Source organism: Coffea arabica, chromosome 3e (assembly GCF_036785885.1).
Source record: "Coffea arabica cultivar ET-39 chromosome 3e, Coffea Arabica ET-39 HiFi, whole genome shotgun sequence".
In the NCBI taxonomy this organism is placed as follows: domain Eukaryota; kingdom Viridiplantae; phylum Streptophyta; class Magnoliopsida; order Gentianales; family Rubiaceae; genus Coffea; species Coffea arabica.
This window is the reverse complement of record NC_092315.1, coordinates 14,632,245-14,646,752: the sequence shown is the minus strand read 5'-3', so window position 1 is coordinate 14,646,752 and position 14,508 is coordinate 14,632,245. Positions and strand designations below refer to the sequence as shown.

General features: G+C 37.6%; 2 protein-coding genes across 2 annotated transcripts; both read left to right on the top strand.

Moving 5' to 3' along the window:
* Positions 1-593: 593 nt before the first annotated feature.
* Positions 594-3,907, top strand: LOC140038404 (helicase sen1-like). Its single transcript, XM_072083751.1, has 3 exons — positions 594-734; positions 2,239-3,417; positions 3,524-3,907. Exons 1-3 carry the CDS (start codon positions 594-596, stop codon positions 3,905-3,907), a joined length of 1,704 nt encoding a protein of 567 aa, XP_071939852.1.
* Positions 3,908-6,540: 2,633 nt separating this feature from the next.
* LOC113737407 (uncharacterized) lies at positions 6,541-13,762 on the top strand. The gene is made up of 8 exons (XM_027264646.2): positions 6,541-6,907; positions 7,024-8,227; positions 8,420-8,773; positions 8,895-9,132; positions 9,386-9,844; positions 10,068-12,709; positions 12,830-13,014; positions 13,387-13,762. Exons 1-8 carry the CDS (start codon positions 6,795-6,797, stop codon positions 13,631-13,633), a joined length of 5,442 nt encoding a protein of 1,813 aa, XP_027120447.2. The 5' UTR covers positions 6,541-6,794; the 3' UTR covers positions 13,634-13,762.
* The last annotated feature ends 746 nt before the right edge of the window (positions 13,763-14,508 follow it).

Sequence of the window (14,508 nt, the reverse complement as noted above, 5' to 3'; positions counted from 1 at the left end):
AGCTATTGCAAGAATATGAACTTTTGCCCTCAATTTAGATTCTGAGTGCAGTACATATTGTTTGATGTGCTTGTGTCTTTTTTGCTGTATGTCTCCAACTTTTGCTGGTGTTTTCCTTTTTCCTTGGGTTACATCAACTGCATTTTTCCTAGGCTTAATGTAATGAATGCCATCTCTATACTTTACAGGTAGAGTGGATACCTGAATTATTTGAATCAGTAGGGAATTACCTTGGCTCTTACATCTACCCTTTATTGGAAGAAACACGAGCACAGCTCGCTTCTGCTATGGAATTTATACATCAGGCACCATTTGCTGAAGTGCAAATTCTCGAGGAAGCAAAATCTTGTGGAAAATTTCTATACGAAGTTAAAGTTGATCAATGGAGAAACAAATTTGTTAACCATGGTAAAGAGCTTTACAAAGTATTGCCGGGTGATATTCTTGTTATTTCAGATTCAATACCTGCAACCAGTTCTGACCTCCAAAGGATGAACTGGTCATGGACATTGGCATCGGTAACTGACATTAAAGGTGAAGGCATTGATGAGAGCACTTCATCAACTAAGTTTAAGGTCAAGACAGCAGAAGACATGCCATTCAAGGGGGAGAAGCAGGACTGGCTTTATGTGGTTTACTTGACAAATACTATGACAAATAAAAGAATATGGAAGGCATTGCATTGGTTCAAAAATTTGACGCTTATTGAGAAGGTTCTTTGCTCTAATGCTATGGTAAGTATGGGGCTGAATTGATGCTTTCTCCATGGCATTATCTCAAAAAGACGTTTCCAAATTTGATGCCCAGATTCTTCCCCTTTTTGAATATACTTTTAAATGTAGGTATAATTTCCCATTACAGTCAAAATGAAAATATCCTAGCTAGTAATAGTGGATGTACCACGGTAGCCTGCCATTGCTCCCATTGCTTTTCATGAAATTTGTCAGATGTTAATCATAAAAGTATGATTAGGTATCCATAAAATTGGAAAATTGGCAACAGACAGAAAAGCAATTCTGTTCATCGCCACTCAACATGAATGTGGAAAACTTTCCTCTCATTCTTACAGAAGACAATGCTCAACCTAACGATGCTGTCAGCAAATTTGCCTAGTGACTAATTGTCAACATGCTACTAGCAAATCTGCCTCCATTCAGGAGAAGACCTTGTCCCATTTGTGCTATCTAGTGGACGTTTATGCTAAACAGAAATAGTTTAAATGAAGGTTTTATGATGTGTTAGAAGGTATTCTGTTCATTGGAGGAGTATGTGATTTTTCCTGACATTTTAGGCAATGCAGACCCTAAAACATGATCTATATAATAGCTTTTCGATATCTCCCCAGTAAACCATCTCTGGATCATGAGTCTCATGACATTATAGCAATTGCCTAGAGAAATAAAGTAAAAAATGAATGAGAACATTATTTTGAGAATTTTTTCCCAAACAGAGGACATATATCTTTACATGCTGAACATGAGAGATTATACCTAATGCAGTTCCACTGTGTAATAGCATTGGTGTAGTCTAGGTGCTTTCTTAAATTGTCGTATACTTGGGAAATGCAGCTGTTGTTGGATCTCGTCAAAAAGAGAAGATGAAAAAGAGAATGTTAGTTTGGTTCAATCCTCATCTTTTTTTAAGCTTAAAAATGAATTTCACTTCTTCAAGTAATTTATGTTCACCATCACCAGGCTGGCTTTTGGAGCAAGTTAGTAAAATTCATCATTTTTACAATTAGATTTAGCTGTTTTGAAATTCAAAAGAAAGGCTATAATCTTTTTGCTTATTATCTTCTCTTAAAAGGATTAAGATGTGCCTCTTTGTTTACTATAAATAATCTTTTGTATCTCAATCAGTTGTTTACATGTACTTAGGTTATAGATACCAAGCTTGACGACAGGTCAGTCTACTAGTCCTCCATCTTCATCTCGTATTCATTGGTATCTCACTTGGACAAACATGCATTTGCTAAATCTAGAGAAATCTAGAGAATCCATAAGATAGCTATGTTTTGCTTTTGTCAAGTCGACCACCAGGATATGAAAAATGTTGCCATGAAAACACATACTTCTACAGTTTATGAACTAAGGTCATTGTGTGGCTAATTAATATGGAGATCAAATATTCAGGTGAACTATTTCTCTGCTTTTCAATATTGTGTGTTTTTTGGTTAGATGAATCTTTATTTTTGCTGATTACCCTTTATGTTGATATTTGCTGCATGTGGTGTCACAGGTTGAAGAACAGTGTGATTCTTGTTCAGTAAATCACACTGGACAATTGTCTGAAAGTTTTGGATCAGATTTATACACTCAGATGAATGAATCCCAAACTAAAGCCATAAGGGCGTCTCTCAATAAGATGACATGTGACCAGAATTCTCACATTGAACTCATTTGGGGTCCGCCGGGGACAGGGAAAACCAAAACAGTAAGTCAGATGCTCTTTAGCCTATTAAGAATGAATTACAGGACTCTTTGTTGTGCCCCAACCAATGTGGCAGTAAAAGAAGTTGCATCTCGAGTGGTAAAACTGGTAAAAGAGGCATATGCTGCTGAATCTGAAAAAAGTGATCCGTTTACTCCATTGGGAGATATTATATTATTTGGAAATAAGGATCGACTAAAAGTTGCCCCTGATATTGAAGATATATATCTTGACTACCGCGTGAAGAGGCTTGTTGAGTGCTTTGCACCATCAAATGGTTTGAAACATTGTGTGCATTCTATGATTGATTTGCTTGAGCACGGTGCCTCACACTACCATATCTTTCTGGAAAATGAGCTGATCAAAACCAAGGAAAACAAAGATGAAGCTCCAAAAGATAAGCCAAAGTCATTTCTAGAATTCATCAGAGCACGAGTAAAAGCAATTTTACCATCCCTCAGAAGATGTCTGATTACATTCTGCACTCATGTAGCAAGAAGTTTTGTTGCAAAACAAAATTTTGAAAAGATGGTACATCTGATTTATCTGCTTGAGTCTTTGGAGAAGGAGCTGTTTGAAAAGTTTTTGACCTCTGATATACTGGAGAAGCTCTATTCTTCTAGCATAATGGTGGAAGATTTTTCCAAAGCAGTCACATGTACCTGGTTGCTGCCAGATATTAGAAGCAAGTGTCTCTTTGTCCTAAAAACCGTTCATTCAACTCTTGAAAATCTGGGCATCCCAGCCACTGTGAATGAAGAATCAATAAGGGAACTCTGTTTCCAAATGGCTACCTTGGTTTTCTGCACTGCTTCTACTTCCTACAAGTTGCACAGGACAAATGTGGAGCCACTTAAAGTGCTGGTCATTGATGAGGCTGCCCAATTGAAAGAGTGTGAATCCCTTATACCACTTCAACTACCTGGTTTGAAGCATGCTATTCTTGTTGGTGATGAGTGCCAGTTTCCAGCAAGCGTTAATAGCAAGGTATGCAAATTGCTAATGAATTTATACAGACCAATAGAATAATCTTACAGGCATGACATCTGATTACCTCATAGACATAATATATATCTGTTTACGTATAATATAGATATCTGCCAATGCCGCATTTGGAAGAAGCTTATTTGAAAGGTTGAGTTCATTGGGTCAGCCAAAGCATCTGCTTAACATTCAATATAGAATGCATCCATCTATCAGTTGCTTCCCAAATTCTATCTTCTATACGGACAAGATCATGGATGCACCTGAAGTTAGGCGTAAAAAGCACGAAAGGTGTTTTCTTCGGGAGAAAATGTTTGGTCCCTATTCATTCATTAATGTCCCAGGTGGAAATGAAGATGGCGATGGTGATGATTACAGCTTGAGAAATATTGTTGAGGCGGCTGTGGTGGTAAAGATAGTTCAGAAGCTGTACAAAGGCATGTCAAGGCTTCCTAGTTTGAATAATTTCATCTACAAGCAAGTTTTCTGTTGAGAAATATCATAAAATATATGCTGTTGTATTAAGTTTGACTCTATCAGAGTCCATATTTTCAGTTTAGCCTTAGTCCAGTCCAGATAGAACAATGGAAAGGAAAGACATGCCTTCATTCTACAATAGAAAAGGAGTATGAAAATGAGAAAAAGACACCTTTGGCTAAAGATAGTATAATATTTGACTGAGTAGCTTCTGTTTCATGAAAATGCTTTTGTCTCTGGAAATCATATGAAGGGCTAGAAAATTGAAGCTTAATGCATCAAAACATCAAATTAGGATTGGTAGAGCCATCTTACATGAATTACTGGAGTATTGAGGGTGCAAAACTACTCTCACTTGTATAATTAATTATCTATTAGGGATCTGATTGAATTTGTAATATGCGTACTTAATACCCATGACATGGTTTTTATGCTACTTTGACTATTGTTTTATTTTTTCCACGTCTTCTTTTACGTAACGAATTACTTTTTTTGGCACAGCTTGGAATGGATCTGATACATATCTAAGCGTTGCGGTAATATCACCCTACGCTGCTCAAGTTGCACTGGTTCAAGAAAAACTTCGTCACAAGTTTGAAAATCTTGACAATTTTGTTGTGACAGTAAAATCTATAGATGGATATCAGGGTGGGGAACAAGATATTGTTTTATTATCTACTGTAAGAGCCAATAATAAAGGGTCTATTGGTTTCCTATCTAGTCCTCAGAGAACCAATGTTGCTTTGACAAGAGCTCGGTACTTTATCAGCTATATTACTGCAAGCAACTTTTCTCTAATCTTTAATTTCAAATATGCAGAAATTGAATTTCTTGTCCCTTGCTAGGCACTGTCTTTGGATCTTTGGAAATGCGGATACACTAACAAATACTCGATCAGTTTGGGAAGCATTAATTTGTGATGCTGAGGCTCGTGGTTGTTTCTTTAGTGCTGATGAGGACGCTGATGTATCAAAGACGATTGTGGATGTGAAGAAAGAGCTGGATCAGATGGAGGATTTGCTTAATGAGGATAGCACACTTTTCAAACAGCAACAGTGGACGGTAATGTTCAGTGTTCAGTTGTTTGCTTCTTTATGGTATCAATTTAGGTAACATTCCTGGCAGCATAAAGGAAACTATGACTATAAAAGTTTGCATGACAGTTTGGACGGTATCAAATTTTGTATTAACATGCTGCACTTTCTTTTCTCTATTCAAAATTTCTTCGTGTTTATGTTCCTTTTGGTGTAGCATCATCGTTATGATATCAATATTATGCATTCTGTCCATATATAGTGTTTGGATATATACCTAATCTATTGTGGATTTTCTGTTGTCTATTTTAGTTAGCTAAAATCTGCAAGGCGTCGTTTCTTTGTTCAAATTTTCTTGTATAGTTTAATCATTTTGGTTATTTTGGATTTGAATTTCTGGTTTATTCATGAATCTTTTTATTACTTTTATATGTTATGTCACAGGTTTTATTTAGTGACGACTTTCGGAAATCATTTAGAAATATGACTTCCACCCGCATGAAGAAGTTAGTCCTAAACCTGTTGCTTTGTCTTGCCCGTGGCGCGCGACCTAAGAAAATAAATGTGGACTTAGTCTGTGAAAGATCTACACAGATTGTGAAACATTTTAAGGTTGAGGGGCTCTTTGTGGTGTGCTCAATAGACATTGTTAAGAAATCAAATTACATGCAAGTCTTGAAGGTGTGGGATATATTACCTGTGGCGGAGACCCCAAAGCTGCTGAAACGTCTTGACAACATTTTCAATATGTATACTGATGATTTCATCAATCGATGCAAACAGAAATGTCTTAATGGGTAACTTTTTTCTTCGTACCAACTGAATTCCACTTTTAATGGGACAGCATTAACATATTTGCTCGTGCTTTTTCCTTTTATTTACTTGTTCAGGAGAGCAGTACTTCCAATGTGTTGGCCCAACTCATCAAACATAATCCGACATAAGAACATGAATAATGGATGTTATGCTGAAAATTCGAGAGTTAGCGAAAGCTTGCAACTCATGAAGTTTTACTCCCTATCACCTGGTGCTGCAAGTCATTTACTTTTCAGTCGTGATGGTCAGGAATTGGATCTGCCTTTTGAAGTTACAGATGAAGAGTGGGAAATTATTCAATTCTGCAAAAGCAGCTTCATCCTTGGGCGATCTGGCACAGGGAAAACTACTGTCCTGTCCATGAAGTTATTCAAGAAAGAACAAATCTACCATATTGCTTCGGAAGGATTTACTACAGCTGAGAACAGTATGTCTACGAGCGTCTTGAAGAGAACTGAGTTTGATCACTCTACAGGAGTGACGAGGGAGACATTTTTGCGCCAGCTTTTTGTGACAGTAAGCCCAAGACTATGTTCTGCAGTCAAACATCATGTTTCCCGTCTGATAAGGTAACCGCTAACCAGTGATCAAGTACAATTTGTTTGTATGTACTTTAATGTAGTGTTCGATTCATACTCATTGCTGCTCTAATTGTCTAACTTAGCTTACTTGGATGTGCTGTTTTAGTAGTCATGCTACATAGTATAGATACGATGGACTTCAACTACATGCTGTATATGAAGCCATTTACATTTTATCATAGTTCTATAAGATTAAAATATGTATTAGGTTGAAGTCTGTGCAGGACATAATGTTCTGAGAAGGCATTTGGCATGTCAGTTCATAGATAGTTCAGGAAAGGAAAGAGATCACACGAGCAACTTAATTTTGGGATATGTCCCCAAGACCCAGTTTAGCTTGTAGGGACATTAGCTAGGTGATGGTGAGGCCCAGGTTCTCCAGCCCTCCCTTTCCCCCTTCCCCTTGTCAGGTTTGGAGCCTCTCGTTGAATAACCAAAAAAGAAAAGGAACATCACAGAAATCCATGCGGCAATGAATTCTAGCAGCAAATCAATTCACACTTCTAATCGTTGTGTAGTCGGTGGAAAGTTATGTGAGATATGGTGGATTTTTCCTAGCAGCTCGTTTTGTCATTACATGATACAGTTAGCATTCTGACATACTAGACTTCTTCTTTAAAATAATATCCTTTTACATAGTACAGAGAAAACTAAAGTATTCTTAATAATTATATCTCTAACCATAACTGTCTTGAGTGCAGTTTTGCTTGCGGTGGAAATTTCCCATCTGAAGCCCGTTTGAATGATGCCCAAGATGTGGAAGAGATAGAACAGTTTAAAGATATACCAGATTCTTTTGTTGGCATTCCTTCCGAAAAGTACCCTCTTGTCATTACATTTCATAAGTTTTTGATGATGCTTGATGGGACAATCGGTGATTCATATTTCAGACGATTTCCTGAGATGATGAAGATAATGGACTTTTCTGTTGGTATAAGTGGAAATTTCAGATCTGCTGTTCTGCAATCTCTCTTACGAATGAAGGAGGTAAATTATGAGAGGTTTTGTTTCCATTATTGGCCTCACTTCAATTCACAACTGACGAAGAATCTTGATTCTTCAAGAACATTTACGGAGATAATATCTCACATTAAAGGAGGCTTGCTAGCTGGGGAAGCCCCTGATGGTAAATTGAGCAGGCAAGAATATGTTTCCATGTCTAATAGTAGGGCATCAACCCTGAGCTCAGATGAGAGAGAGCTGATCTATACTGTTTTTCAAGCTTACGAGAAGAAGAAATTACTGCGTGGGGAATTTGATTTGTCTGATTTTGTTATTGACCTTCATCTTAGGCTGAAGTGCAAGAGTCTGGATGGTGATAAAATGGATTTTGTGTACATTGACGAAGTGCAAGATCTTGCTATGAGTCAGATAGCTCTGTTCAAGTATATCTGCAAAAATGTGGATGAAGGTTTTGTCTTTTCTGGTGATACAGCTCAAACTATTGCCAGGGGTACTGATTTTAGGTTTGAAGATATACGATCTCTATTCTATAATGAGTTCATAATGAAATCAAAGAGTGACAAATATGTTGAAAGAAAAGAGAAAGGACGTATATCAGAAGTTTTCAATTTGCACCAGAACTTCCGTACTCATGCTGGAGTACTTAAATTAGCACAGAGTGTCACAGACCTTCTTTACCAATTTTTCCCTCAATCTGTTGATATTTTGAGACCTGAAATTAGCTTTATATATGGTGAAGCTCCTGTTCTGCTTAAGCCTAACGAGAGTGCTATTGAGATTATTTTCGGAAAGACTGCAAAGACTGGTGGGAAAGTAGTAGGCTTTGGTGCCGAACAGGTTATACTAGTACGTGATGATTCTGCTCGGGAAGGAATTTCTAGAGATGTAGGAAATCATGCTCTTGTTCTTACAATACTGGAATGCAAGGGTCTAGAGTTTCAGGTGATTGATTGTCATTTACTACCAAGTGATTCTCTAACCAACCGTTTATGAGTATGACCAAGGGCCTGGGAAAACTGAATGCATGAATGCATGGCTAGTTGCTTTCATTTCTTCCATTTAGTGATTTCTTTGCTAAAGATTTTCCTCATTTTCATTCAAAATTTACTGATTGGGTGGTTGCACAATTTGCAGGATGTATTACTGTACAATTTTTTCAGTTTATCGCCTCTGAAGAACCAATGGAGAGTGGTGTATGACTTCATGGAGATAAAAGATCTATGTCATTCCTGTTTCCCTAGGTGCTTTCCTAGTTTGAGTCATGCAAGACACAGTATCCTTTGTTCTGAATTGAAACAATTATACGTGGCAATTACGAGGACAAGGCAGAGACTGTGGATTTGTGAAGATAGTGAGGAGTTTGCTTCACCCATGTTTGACTTCTGGAAGAAGTTGGGCCTTGTGCAAGTAAAGGAGGTGGATGAATCATTTTCACAAACAATGCTAATGGCGAGCAGTCCTGCAGAGTGGAAATCAAGGGGTATAAAGGTTGGACTGCTCTCTAAAGTTTCTGCTACCGCAGCTTCTATGCATTTTATGCTTCAAGTTTGTTGTGCATGTTATCATTCATTCTGGAATCTACAAAATTTTTCTTTATATTTTAATGCAGCTTTACAGAGAGAACCAGTATCATATGGCAACCATGTGCTTTGAAAGGGCAGGAGATACAAATTGGGAGAAACGGGCCAAGGCTGCTGGCCTCAGGGCAACTGCTGATCAGCTGCGTGAGTCAAATCCTCAAGAGGCTTGTACAATCCTCAGACAGGCTGCTGAGTTGTTTGACTTCATTGGCAGAGCTCAGTCTGCTGCTGAATGCTTCTGTGATTTGGGGGATTACGAAAGAGCAGGTATGATGTATCAATGTCTCCTTAGTTATATAACTTTTAATATAACTCTTATAGACATATTTTTGTTTTATTGTCGACGCCAGGGAGTGGGGAAGGGGTGAGGGGTGGGTGGTTGTTGAGGGGCTGGTTGTTTTTTGTAGTTATGGTTCTATAACAGCTGGTCTCCTTTGGTTTGACAGTGGTATTTTACTTGTGCAAACAATTAACTGGAAAAGCATACTCTTGAAGTTTAACCTCTTGAATCTTGCTGCAGGAAGAATTTACTTCGATAAATGTAGAGATCCTAAAACAGCAGGTGATTGTTTCAGTTCGGCTAAAAGTTACAAACTTGCAGCGAAGGCTTATGCTGATGGCAATTACTTGTTCGAGTGTTTGTCTGCATGTACTCAGGGTAATCTTTTTGAATTGGGAAGGCAATATATTAAGAAATGGAAACAGGCTGCTCCTGGTGATAATGGTACCGCAAAACAAAGTAAGGAAATCGAAAAAGTCGAACAAGAGTTTTTGGAGGGTTGTGCTTTGAGCTATTATAAGCTCAAGGATCATAAATCCATGATAAAATATGTTAGAGCTTTCCTTACTATGGATTCCAGGCGGAAATTCCTGAAAAGCATAGGCTGTCTTGATGAGCTTTTGCTGTTGGAAGAAGAATTTGGAAACTTCAAGGAGGCTGTGGAAATAGCGAAGTTGAGAGGGGATTACGAAAGAGCAGGCATGATATCTCAATGTCCCCTATATTTTTTAATACAATTATTATAGACATACTTTTGTTTTATTGTGGGAGGGAGTGGGGATGGGGGGGGGTTGTTGTTGAGGAACTGGTTTTTTTTTTTTTTTTTGTAGTTATCTTTGGTTCGAAAATGGTATTTTACTTGTGCAAACATTTAACTGGAAAAGCATGGTCTTGAAGTTCAACCTTTTGAATCTTGCTTCAGGAAGGATTTACTTTGATAAATGTGGAGATCCTAAAAAAGCGGGTGATTGTTTCACTTCGGCTAGAAGTTATGAACTTGCAGCAAAGGCTTATGCTGATGGCAATTACTTCTTGGAGTGTTTGTCTGTGTGCACTCAGGGGAATCTTTTTGAATTGGGAAGGCAATATATTACGAAATGGAAACAGAATGCTCCTGGTGAAAATGAAATCGAAAAAACCGAACAAGAGTTTTTGGAGAGTTGCGCTTTGAGTTATTATAAGCTCAAGGATTTTAAATCCATGATAAAATATGTTAGAGCTTTCCTTTCTATGGATTCCAGGCGTAACTTCCTGAAAAGCATAGGCTGTATTGATGAACTTTTGTTGTTGGAAGAAGAACTCGGAAACTTAGAGGAAGCTATAGAAATAGCAAAGTTGAGAGGGGATCTGCCACGGGAGGCAGACCTGCTTGGGAAGGCAGGCCATCTCAAGGAAGCATCCTTACTCATCATTTCGTTTGTGCTTCATCACTCTCTATGGGTGACTGGAAATAGAGGTTGGCCCGTGAGGCCATTTCGACAGAAACAAATGCTATTAAAGAAAGCTATGTCATTTGCACAGGAAGAATCGAATGAGTTCTATGAACGCATTCGCATAGAGGTTGAAGTTTTGTCACATAAGCATATTAGCTTGCATGAGTTGCTTCAGTCTCTCACTTATTCAGAGCAATGTAAAAATCTGACAGTTGAATTGATATCTCTCCGGAGGATCCTGGATGCTCATCTTGATTGTACAACACGGAAGTTTGAATGGGAAGATGAATTGCAAGTTGATATGAAAAAGCATTCAGAAGATAAGATTTCACTAAACCAGGTCTCCGTTAGTTCACTCATGTACTTTTGGGATATGTGGAGAAGGAACATGTCAAATATAATGCAATATCTCAAAACAGTGGAAAAACCAGATGATAATGAGTGGCTTGAATATGGTGAGTTCTGTTTGAACTATTTTGGTGTGAGGAGGCAGGTCATCAATTCAAATGTAGCATATATACTGTTGAACCCGGATGCTGAATGGGTGAAAACAACTGGTTCTGTATTCAAGCAGCAAAGCAAGAACCAGGTATCCATTGATGGTCAAAAATTTGCATGTGCTGCTTTTAGTCATTGCCAGGCTGAAGTAGTTTCTGTCAGCCTGAAGGTACTTGACACTGTTGAAGCTCTTTATAAGCTGTCAATAAGGGAGTCATTCTCCCTATTTTGCCAAAGCATGTGCCTCATTGATATCTATCAATTGATGAAATTTTTGACTGAATCATTCAAATTCAATGATAGTGTTGAAAGGAGGCTAGAAAATTTCCTGTGGACTGTTGCAAATTCAAATTCAATTACGTACTTTATATACGTATTTCCACTAGACTGTTGCAAATCATTGGTGGAAAACATGATCTCTTTAAGGAAAACTGAGCTCTCACGGAGTCTACTTGAAGAGGTTATTGTTGACAATATCAGTAGCAAGGGTGACCTTACCTACGGTCAAATTGGGAGGGTCGTAATGATTTGGCTTGGATCTGGAAAACCAACAGATGATCTGTACACAAAGATAGCAAAAAGATTTGAAAAGAATTTTTCCTGGAGAGCATTCATTGATTCTTTGCAAGTATCTTCATCAAGGCTTTCTGGGATAACAGAATCAAGATCCTTGGGTGATCCTTCGTCAAATACTTCAGGTGAAGATTGGAAGAAGTTTTCACTGATTGATAGCTTCCACGAAGCTTTGAGAGATACTTATCTTGCAAATTGGAGGTCATATGACTATATATCACCTGATTGTTTAATATATCTTGTTGAACGCCTGCTACTCTTTGTATTTCATTCCAAGGATTACTTTTTCACAACAAAGTATTCTTTTGTGGAATGGCTTATTTATCTTAAAGCAGACATGTATCCAGATGCCAGTTCAGTAGCTGACACGCAGTTGTCTCCTGAAATCATATTTGATTCTGTTGTTATGATGGTTGAACAGTTTCTTTTTAATAAGCGGGAGACAGCATCATGGATTGCAAAATCAAAAATTGATGTAAATCAGTATCATCCACTACTAGCATTAAGGCTGGTGGTTATCTTGTGCTTGCTCCACTTGAACTCGGGCAAGTATTCTAACGTTCTTTCTCATCTGCTTGATCAGTCTCATATTAGTTCGCAGCTGCCAATGCCTTTCATTCAGGCACTTAAGCCAAGAAGAATGCTTGATTTGACTCAGGATTGGTTTAGTTTAAATGCAACTGTAGAAGCATTCAGTAGGATTGGAAATCCTCTTGTGATTGTGCATTTGAGAGAAAATAGTCCAAAATTTGGGTGTCCTGCAATCATCATTGACACAGCGTCGACACCAAGAATTGACGACATCATGAGAAACTTGTTCCCAAAGCAAGGAAGTTACCATCAGCAAAGGCCTATGGTTGAACCAAATGCTCCGAATTTGTGTGAAGGACTTGTTCATAATGCTGAGTCTCTCATGTCAATTGACATTTCTGCGGCACCAGGTCAGAAAATGAGCACAGACAGTGGAACTGAAAGCAACCCGCAGATGTACTCAGCCATTTCTGAAAAAATCTCTGATGTGCAAATATCAAGCTGTTCTCCTAATCTTTCTCAATTTAAGGTAATCACCAATGGATTGCTTAGGTCTGCTCAGCTTCTTTGTGGATTTTGCGTTTAATAATCATACAAGCACTTCCATGTAATAGCTTTAACATCTCTCTTTTATGCTGTTCGTTTCCAGGAGGGATTGGAAGAAAGTATAAGCTTCTTAACTCGTTTCCAGGAGGAATTGGAAGAAAGTACAAGCTCTTTAACTGCTGGACTGAATGTAAAGAAATTTCTTCCTTGTGGTAGTGTAAACCAATTCAGTGAAGCAAGCAGCATGCTTGATGAAATCAAGCAATTCATCTCCCTAGTTGATGCTAGGTAAGTTCATAACCACAGCTTTTAAATACTTGAAATCGAATGCATGCGATGGTCTGGTAACAGTTTTCTTAGACTAAACATTAGGGTGACAACTGACAATTGATATCCATGGTTTTTGCATATGGGCTTTATGTAGAAAGCTGAATTTGTGGCACTATTCCAGGTAAAGGGCTGCTTAATTTTCATATTGGTTGGCAATTGAACCAAGTAGTAGTGATACAAAAGAACTTCTGCTGCTTTCATGTTTGCAGATTGTGCAACTTCCCTAGTTTCCTACATTCAATACCTGACTAAACAATTTTTATGTTTGGCTTTTGAAGTGTTAGATTCAATAGTTTACTCGAAGTTTCATTGATGTTTTTCCCCCACCAGTGATATTATACAGACTGGAAACTTGCAAGAAATTGGATCACTTCTGAAGAGCTTGCAGTCAAAGAGGCCCAGGCTCGAGGCTTTTCTAAATCATTTAATTGTGCCAAGGGAAACTGCTTCTGGGATAGTTTCTGATGCTGAGCCTAAGGAGGAAAATGATGGCAAAAATTTGTTTAGAGGAACTGATAACAATGACAACAATAAGGCCTCTCAAAGCAAACAGGGCAAGGGAAACAATAAGAAGTAGAACAAAAATGGAGAGAAAGGAGGTAGAAAAAAGTTAAGCTGTAACAGCTAAACTGTATCTCAGATATCATTCTCATGTTTTTGGTCTAATTTTATAAATCTCAGATCTCAGTAATGAACTTTTCTTCTACTTTTATTTGGTCTTGAGAATTGGAGAAGGTTGCCAAGGATAATTATCATAAGATGCAGGATAATGAATTACTCATAAATTTGAAATTTGATTAGTGACCAATTATTGTAGTCAAGAAAACAAATTACAGCACCTCAACCTACTGAGTACTTCACTATAAGTAGTTGCAGGCACAAAACCTACTTGCAATCCTTCTCAATTGGCTTTTCTGAGGTGCACTTGGAATGAACAAAAAGGTTTGGTATGAAGAAGTTCTATTGAGTGTATGTCCAAATCTTATTTTAGTTTTTATGTAATTCCATGTTGTTCTATGCATCATCTCAAACTATTGCACCAAAAAATTCATATTATTCAAGATCAAAACTAGCTTAGGTTAGAGACAAAACAAGGGACTATATTAACAGACATAAGAACTTAATGAACCAAAAATATTGGAAAATTATGGTAAAAATCAAAGACAATTCCGTTTGGATTGACTTGTTTTTTAAAAATAAGTTTTTCAAAAAAAAAAAAGGATGAAACTCATGCCAAATTGCCTCTCAGATGTGGTTGAAGCATTAATGACTACTGATGATTAGATTGAATTAAAAAAAAAAAGATGTGCAAGTGTTTATAAATTTTCTTATTCTATTAATTATTTGCCATTGATCCTTAGTCAAAAGGCTTTTATCTCATTCACTATTTTTGGGTTGGATTGTGAGACATTTACCAACATTGAGACTTAAATAAGAAAAAGAGGTATACAT